This window comes from Periplaneta americana, chromosome 14, assembly GCF_040183065.1.
Source record: "Periplaneta americana isolate PAMFEO1 chromosome 14, P.americana_PAMFEO1_priV1, whole genome shotgun sequence".
Lineage (NCBI taxonomy): Eukaryota > Metazoa > Arthropoda > Insecta > Blattodea > Blattidae > Periplaneta > Periplaneta americana.
This window is the reverse complement of record NC_091130.1, coordinates 153,227,952-153,237,583: the sequence shown is the minus strand read 5'-3', so window position 1 is coordinate 153,237,583 and position 9,632 is coordinate 153,227,952. Positions and strand designations below refer to the sequence as shown.

Here is a 9,632-nt window from a genome sequence, read left to right as displayed (position 1 = left end):
ATTTAAAAATAGGCTTAAGGACTTTACTAATAGACGGTAGTATATGTTGTTGTTGTTGTTTTCTAATGCCAGGCGTTTGACCTCTTGCACTCCAATATTTTTCAAAGATATTATCATGGTCAGCCACTGAAGCACAGATTTTGAGGTGTTCCGAATCCATTTCTTGGTTTGAGTTGCACAATGGGTAGTTAGAGGACTGATATATTTCAATTCTATGCAGGTGTTTGGCCAAACAATCATGACCTGTTGCCAATCTAAATGCAGCTACAGACGATTTTCGTGATAAATCGGGAATTAACTGTGGATTTTGATGCAGAGAGTTCCATTTTTTCCCGTGAGATTGTTGTTTGTTGAAGTCTAAGTATGTAGATTTAATAAATCTTTTCACAGAGTAATACGTAGATTTAGTAACAGGTCTGTAAGTAGCAGTGCTGCCCTTCTTTGCTAAAGCATCCGCATTCTCGTTTCCCAGGATTCCACAATGGGATGGTATCCATTGGAATACAATTCTTTTATTGAGTGACATTAATTGAGAGACCATTTTAGTTATTTCTCCTGTTTGAGATGAAGGTGTCTGTCTGGAGACTATTGATAGAAAAGCTGCTTTGGAGTCTGACAATATAACTGCATTCTTAAATTTATTGATGTGGCATAGAAGATTCCTGAGACTTTCACTTATTGCAATGATTTCACCATCAAAACTTGTTGTTTCATATCCAAGAGATCTATAAAGTGAGAAGAGACAGCACGTAACACCTGCACCTGCACTTTGTTCCCTGGACAGAACGAGTCTTGTTCATACTTATAAGATATTTAATTAACTCTGTGGTCCGATTAGCGGAAATTTGTGAAAAAATCATTCTCGAAAATCGGATATCTCTAAATTAGTTATTGTAACGTTGATAGTATTAAAAATTATACGAATAAAAAAATCAGACATCAACTAAAAATAACAAAGCAACACACACAATAATAATAAGAAATGTAACAATACATTTAACATTAAATGTTTATGCTCCAAGATGAAATGGACAACATGTTACGAAGCTTCAATATCTGACGTCACTTCCTTAGTAACAGAAATTACTTACGTCACACTATTCTGACGTCACTTCCACTAGCAAATCGTCAAATGATCAGACTCTTGCATTGTTGTGGTGTTTTCTACAAAATAGACTTACCTTCTTGAATAAATTAGGCTATATTTCTTATTTCTCTTAACATAGATTCATACTAACAGTTCTCTAACAATCAGATGAAATGCAGCAATTCAATTGTAAATATTTATACAGATAGAATGGTATACGAGTATATTCAATGAAGAAATAAATAAATCGTTAATGTTCAACACACAATACAATGCCAAAGAGATAAAATTCCGTAGAATGAAACAAAACACAATCGCAAATATGATTTTAAACTAAAGGGAGAAAAATAGCAGATGAGAAGACCATTGAGCTAAATGCTGATTACAAACATGTATAAAATAAATGAAAATCAAAGCATTTCTTTAGGCCAATTTTCACAGATTTTAAAATTATTTTAACTACAGTTTTGAGAAAACCTAATCTCGAACTAGAAAACGAAGTTACTTTTAAGTTTCTATGAACAGAAATAATACAGAAATACACCTGAATATGCGAAGTCTAAATATGTAATTCAGCGCCATTTCAAAATTATTTTTAAATTGTTTCAACGGAATTTTTTCCTAAAACTAATCTCTATCAAGAAAATGAAGTTACTTTTAAGTTTCTATGAACAAAAATAATACAGAAATACACTGAATATGCGAAGTCTAAATATAAGTAATTTAGCGCCATTTCAAAATGATTTTTAATTCGTTTCAACGGAATTTTTTCCAAAAACTAATCTCTATCAAGAAAATGAAGTTACTTTTTAGTTTCTATGAACAAAAGCAATACAGAAATACACCTAATTATGCAAAGTCCAAATATATGTAATTTAACGCCATTTTGAAATTATTTTTAAATCGCTTAAACAACATTTTTGCCAAAACCTAATCTCTATCAAGAAAATTAAGTTACTTTTCAGTTCTATGAACAAAAGTAATACAGAAATACACCTAATTATGCAAAGTCCAAATATATTAATTTTGTGCCATTTCCAAATTATTTTTAAATCGCTTAAACAACATTTTTGCCAAAACCTAATCTCTATCAAGAAAATGAAGTTACTTCTTAGTTTCTATGAACAAAAGTAATACAGAAATACACCTGGATATGCAAAGTCTAAATACACTGAGAAATAGAAACAACCATATTGTTGACAAAAGCCACAAATGCCAATATATTTTGTTTGCACAGTTACTTACAATGTGGGGATGATGGTGGGGAGACACTTGGATCCCTCTCTGGCCTGTCAACTTGCAGTCTCTCTGTCTTGTTATGGAAGAACTCTGGGGCCGTCGTAGCAAAGAAAATATCATTCTGGGAACACAAAAGCATTAGAATCAAGTCCACTGAAAAAGAAACAATAAATATATACAATTAAAAACTTGTATTTAACTCCAAAAATGAAAGTCATAAATGTGAAAATTATTTTATCATTACACTTTCATTACTGTAATACAATTTCTTCATCATAATCTAGATATGTTGAATGATGACAGGACTGATGGCTGTTATGCCATTTGTGATCCTTCCTTTCAGGTTAAGAATTCTTACTGAGTAAAGAGTATTATTTATTTTTTATGAAATAAACTCGGTTTATATTCACAAAAAATTGGTATAGAACACGATATCTCGTTGGCGAATAATCAGACCCCTGTTTTTTTATAGTTCAGTTGATACCAATGTAAGATTCTACTTCCTATTATTGAAACTGAAATTACAAATGCTTTTTTTCCAACAGGACAATGCTCCAACTTAGCTCTAATCCAGTGAAAGAAAAGTTTCGTAAGAAATTTGATCTCCGTGTTCACCAGATCTAGTGCCACCAAACTATTTTTTGGGATACTGTAAAAATCATCAGTCTACCAAAACCCCAAAAAATTTTTAACGATCTACCACCTACACGCAATCAAAAACATGGGGTGGATGATCTTATTAAAATGCTATCAAATAAACGTATATAAGTGAACTTGTGTCTTCTGACAAGTGGTAAACACTTCCATCATATTATGTGATTCGGAAAGTGGTGGCTATTCATTCATTCATTCATTCATTCATTCATTCATTCATTCATTCATTCATTCATTCATTCATTCATTCATTCATTCAGTCACCCACCCTTCCACTCATACATTCATTCGTTCATTCAATCACTCACTCACTCACTCACTCACTCACTCACTCACTCACTTCTTCACTCTTTTAGTCACTCACTTCTTCACTCACTCACTCAGTCACTCACTCACTCACTCACTCACTCACTCACTCACTCACTCACTCACTCACTCACCCATCTCCTCACTTATTCATTCATTCATTCATTCATTAATGTATTTGTGTATGTATGTATGTATGTATGTATTTGTTAAATAATTAATTTTTTTTATTTCTTCATTTATTTCTTTACTTACGTAATTGTTTATATTTCGACCCTCACAAGTACTAACATTGTAACTCACTTTCTTACATTTTTCAGGAGATGAAAATGACGTTTTAAAATGATCGTGTAAATTAGTGTATACAGATATGTAGAGTAACAATAAGATTTTACATATAATTGGGGAGGTTTAGAGTTACAATGATAGTACTGGAAGAAAAAGAAACAATTTAAGACCATATTAACTAGGACAACTCAAAACCATAAAAAATTGAGTTACAATGTTAGTACTTGGGAGGGTCGATTTATTTAATTATTTACTGGCTTATTGATTTAGTGAATTAATTATATATTTATTGACTTATTGATTTATGTTTTTATTGATTCATTTATCCATTCATTTATTAAATTTATTACTGTCTACCAATCACTTCCCTGTACTGGGCTGTCTCACTTGTCAAACTGACAGCACTGCGACTTTTTTTAACACTGTGTAGAATTCTGCCTTTACTTATATTTCTTTGTAAGCGAAGGAATATTATAAGTGTAGTAGAAAGGGACCAATGCCTTTAATTTCACATTTTTATTTCTCACTACATTAGCAGTTTGTCGAATTGTGCATAATGCTCGCTCACCTTTGAAGAGATGAGGACTAGTTTGGGCAGCACCATGGTCTGGACCAGGTTCCCGTTGATTATCAGGCGGATCTCCATCGAGTCGGTTGTGAAGGCGAAGATATATGGGAAGGCACACACTGCAACGAACAGCATTTGAACATCAAAATTTAAGATATAAAACTTCATTGAAAGATTTAATATTAATCCCTGATCCACCTCGAAAATCCGCTGTGGCCATGTTCAGATTGGTTATGGGTCACGACTGTCTCAGTAAACAACTTCATCGGAATGGCTAATTGACAAAGGAAGAGGATATGAACATGGAGCACATGGAAAATTGCGAATCTCTTGAGAATTTTGTGGATCTTGCATCCAAATATTGGGAAGCAAGAAGGAAGATAACTTCATTATTAAGGGAAGAGGATGGTATTTTTTAAAACTTTTTTCCTATTTGGTGTAAAATATTAATTTTTTGTATGTATGTATAGAGCTCATAGCTGTAGGAACTCAACCAAATATAAATATTTTGAAAAAGAAAAAATTATTTGGGGGCCCAAATTTGAAAAAAATATACCCAATGCAGGATTGTACTAAAACCGATATATCTAAACCGTTTTTAAAGATAGATTCAAACCGTTTTTTTTGCAATGTATTTGCAAAAGCATGTTCTGCAAACTGTCTGTAACAGAATTTTGATATTTGTCCCTACGTTTGTAAAATAAACAATTAAAATTTAATAACAATTTTCTGATTTCCTTTCTTGCAAACAAACGGACGTATTTTTAAAATGAAATCAATTAACAAAATTCTGTTACAGGGAAAAGTTTCCTAATAGTCTAAAGAATGTGTGTTCTAAATTTCATGCATGAATCTTTAATAGTTCAGAAATTATATCCATTTTTGTCTGGCAATGTAGCAAAAAAAAAAAAAAATGAAGTTACTGGAAACCAATAAAACTGGGCTGTGTTTTAAAAATCCATAGCGCAGGAAGTTTAAAAATGACGTCTCAACATCCGGTAAGGGCACAAATACCCACAAAATGTTATGCAATGCATTCCACACATATCAAAGGGTATTTTAAAGAAATTCTTTTTTTTTTAATTTAATTTAATTTACCAGAAACAATAATAAAAGTGGGCAAGTGATTTAAAAATCCATAACGAAGGAAGTTTAAAAATGGCGACTCAACATCCGATAAGGGCACAAATACCCACAAAATTTTATGCTATGCATTCCACACATATCACAGACTATTTTAAAGAAAAAATTTTTTTTTTGAAAATTTACTCATTTTTCACAAAAAAATACCATCCTCTCCCCTTAAATAATGAGCATTACATACACACATACCAGTTATACTACTAATTTTATGCTACAACTTCTAAGAGCTTTCATTACTTCTACTTCAGCTGCTATTTTTAGTTACTAATAATATTAATCTGTAAATGCTGATGGTACTGGAATGCAACGTACCAATAGCAGAAGGTACAGAATTCCAATGAAAGTCAAATTCTGTGCTGCTGACACTTTCTTCAGAAAGTTTCTGGAAATGACACGTATCTGTAACAAAGAAGAAACCAAATTTAATTTCTAAAATACATATTATAGAGGTGAGTCTAGTGTACGAATTAACTGGAAAGTTGGGGAGGGATTTTCCTCTGTTAAGAAATATGTATGCTTCTCATTAACATGTGTATCGATTCCTGCTAAGGATAATTTTCCCCATAACAATATAATATCTTATCATTATACTGTAATTTTATTTAACATTTCCTTAAGTGACTTCGTAGACATAAGTTTCACACATCTTATGAATAAAAAAATTCGCATTTGAACATCTACAATAATGCAAGAATTATAACAAAGGTCTATCAATTAAAGTTGTAGCCTTTTCCAACAGGATTCTGCGACAGCACATACAAACTTCTACTTTATGGAGGAACTTGAGAATGTATACTAGGCCAGAATTGTCACAATGAATACATGGTCTCCTCGACCCTCCAACCTAACTTCTTGTTAGTCTCTCCCCAGAGAACTCTAAAACACAAAATGTGCAAAAATAATCCACATATCCTGGCAGAATTGAAAATAACATCAGTGAGAACATCTCCTTTATTTCTCAACAACATGTGTATTAAGTGATGTGTCACTTAAAAAGCCGTGAATTCCTAAGAAAGGTAAGTTTGCATTCTGCTAGCAGTATGATGGCCATCTCGTTCGCCAGACCTAACCCCTATGGATTTTTTTGTGCGGGGATATGCAATGTCTGATTTACGAGATTCTGACAAATACGGCAGAAGAGCTGGTTGCTAGAGTTGTTGAAGATGCAGTGCTTATTTGACAAACTCTGACATTTTTTAGTGTAGCCTATCAGACAGTCCGTAGTGCGTAGAAATCAATTGTAATTGACAGTTTGAACAACATTTTTTCACATCACTGTATTCAGGTACCAGAGTCTGAACACAACTCTTCACACCACTTATTAACTCTTAGCATTGAAGTGACAGTCTGAAAGGTTTTAGCACATAATAAAGGTGTCTGTTTTACCTATTCTAGCCTATCATCCCTGGAACATTGTAAACGAACTTTTCTGACGCCCTGTATAATTTAAAAATAAAGTAATGTGGAGACACTTTTATGAGGTAATGAAATTAAAGGAACAGAAGCTCACGATTGTAACAGAGCAGCAGTTCTGGTTCCTCATCCTCGTAAAGGTCGACGGCGGCCACAAGATGAGCCCGGCTGCCCTCCACAGCGTGCAGGCGGGACACTTCGCCCGACCGCTCATTGACCAGGTCGAACTGATGTCGGTAGCCTACGCAGATGTGGTTGTCAGCCACGCCACCACCCGAGGAACCCGCTAGTGACGAGTCCACCAGTGTGATCAGCTGTGGGGGCTCAGCCACCTGGATCTCCTGCAGACAGTTACAGATTTTATACATAAGTGAAATGTTCAGCAGAGTTCGTGCAGGCTAGTTTCCATCTGAAGGTTTTCCAATTCAATGGGGGCTAAAGCAAGGAGATGCACTATCACCTTTACTTTTAACTTCGCTCTAGAATATGTCATTAGGAAAGTTCAGGATAACAGAGAGGATTTGGAATTGAATGGGCTACATCAGCTGCTTGTCTATGCGGATGACGTGAATATGTTAGAAGAAAATACACAAACGATTAGGGAAAACACGGAAATTTTATTTGAAGGAAGTAAGTAAGGAGATAGGTTTGGAAGTAAATCCCGAAAAGACAAAGTATATGATTATGTCTCGTGACCAGAACTAGTACGAAATGGAAATATAAAACTGGAATTTTATCCTTTGAAAATGTGGAAAAATTCAAATATCTTGGAGCAACAGTAAGAAATATAAATAACACTCGAGAGGAAATTAAACGCAGAATAAATATGGGAAATGCCTGTTATTATTCGATTGAGAAGCTTTTGTCATCCAGCCAGCTCTCAAAAAATCTGAAAGTTAGAATTTATCAAACAGTTCTATTACCAGTTGTAATGTGTGGTTGTGAAACCTGGACTCTCACTTTGAGAGAAGAACAGAGGTTAAGAGTGTTCGAGAATAAGGTGCTTAGGAAAATATTTGGGGCTAAGAGGGATGAAGTTACAGGAGAATGGAGAAAGTTACACAACGCAGAACTGCACGCAGTATATTATTCACTTAACATAATTAGGAACATAAAATCTAGAATAATTTCAAGGGAAAAATTGTTCCGGGGCCGGGTATCGATCCCGGGACCTCTGGTTGAACGTACCAGCGCTCTTTCCAACTGAGCTACCTGGGAACTCCACCCGACACCGTCTCAACTTTTCCCTCTATATCCACACAACTCGCGTGGGCTGACGAAACGCCAGAGACCCACATCGAGTGCACACAATCTCTGTGTGACTTGGAATTGTGGTTTTCTGTTAACGTGACGTATATATTATGCAAATCTAGTCTTTGAGGTAAGGCTTCCTGTAAAGCAGATTTGAATAATTTCAAGGGAAAAATTGTTCCGGGGCCGGGTATCGATCCCCACACGAGTTGTGTGGATATAGAGGGAAAAGTTGAGACGGTGTCAGGTGGAGTTCCCGGGTAGCTCAGTTGGAAAGAGCGCTGGTACGTTCAACCAGCGGTCCCGGGATCGATACCCGGCCCAGGAACAATTTTTCCCTTGAAATTATTCAAATCTGCTTTACAGGGAGCCTTACCTGAAAGACTAGATTTGCATAAAATCTAGAGTTTGAGATGGGCAGGGCATGTAGCATGTATTGGTGAATCCAGAAAGGTAATATAGAGTGTTAGTTGGAAGATCTGAGGGAAAAAAAACTTTTTGGGAGGCCAAGACGTAGATGGAAGGATAATATTAAAATGGATATGGGATATGATGGTAGAGATTGGATTAATCTTGCTCTTGGCAGGCTTATGTGAGGGCAATGAACATCGGATTCCTTAAAACCCATAAGTAAGTAAGTAAGTAAGTAAGTAAGTAAGAAATGTGAAATATTAAGATATAATTACTGATCAAAATTTAAAACTGTCTGATCACATTACTTACATTTGTAAGAAGTTTCGTAAAACAGTTAATAAATTTGTTTTTCTTCCATTCTACGTAATGTGTATTTGACCCGTTTTCAGACTATTATTCAATATGAAATTATTGTTTGGAGTGGAATTATAAAAACTAATCTTAGTCCATTAAATTTATTACAAAAACGAAAAATTATTTTTTTTCAAAGAAACATTTTCATTATCCAACTTCTGAATTCAATGCGTATAATATTGAACAAGTTTATACATATATTCTATAAAAATATTATCATCAAAATAATAATAAGACTATTTTACAGGCACATGATCATGGTACAAGACGAAATAATAATTTGGCATTATTAGAACCTAATTGCTTCACATCTGCTGGTCTAAAGCACAGAAAGTTCAACTGCAGTTTCTGATAAAACTAGAGTAGCTTGGAGAATGTCTCTGTAGCAATATGATTCAAATCGTGCGGCAGATTTTAACACAAGTCACTTAACTCCTTCTAGACCTCAGAAACAAGCAATGCGTTGTGATCACTTGCGATATTTCTTATTCTTAAAATATATTTTCCTGTGACACGTATGATGATTTTGCTTTCTGTAATTCACTTTTTCAGCATATTGTCACATAATTCTTCTGTGAATCTGTCTCTGATCACAACTATGAATATTTGAGTGCAGCTGGCAACTCACCCTGATGTACTGGAACCCGTCGACTGTGTCCGTGTCACTGGCGGGGCACCAGGCGGTCCAGGCAGCGGAGTGACGCCACTGCATCACCAGCAACTTCTTGCCAATCGCGACAACCTGAACAAATAGAGCCACAATTAAGATAGATGACACTATTTTATTATTATTATTATTATTATTATTATTATTATTATTGTTATTATGTGCCAGCAATAATATGTTTGTAATTTATTTTCTTGAACTACCAACAGTAAAGCCATAAGTGCTGATAATTTGCTGTTAATTTCATT

General features: G+C 34.5%; 1 protein-coding gene across 6 annotated transcripts in view; it reads right to left on the bottom strand.

Moving 5' to 3' along the window:
* The window catches only part of LOC138713870 (GTPase-activating Rap/Ran-GAP domain-like protein 3), an 878,969-nt gene that overhangs the window by 11,183 nt on the left and 858,154 nt on the right, over positions 1–9,632 (bottom strand). For all 6 annotated transcript variants that reach the window (XM_069846337.1, XM_069846338.1, XM_069846343.1 and 3 more), the window contains 5 exons: positions 9,346–9,459; positions 6,796–7,039; positions 5,598–5,684; positions 4,143–4,261; positions 2,333–2,447 (listed from right to left, as the gene is read on the bottom strand). In XM_069846337.1, coding sequence (XP_069702438.1) covers positions 2,333–2,447; positions 4,143–4,261; positions 5,598–5,684; positions 6,796–7,039; positions 9,346–9,459 — 679 coding nt within the window. The remainder of the gene's footprint in view (positions 1–2,332; positions 2,448–4,142; positions 4,262–5,597; positions 5,685–6,795; positions 7,040–9,345; positions 9,460–9,632) is intronic.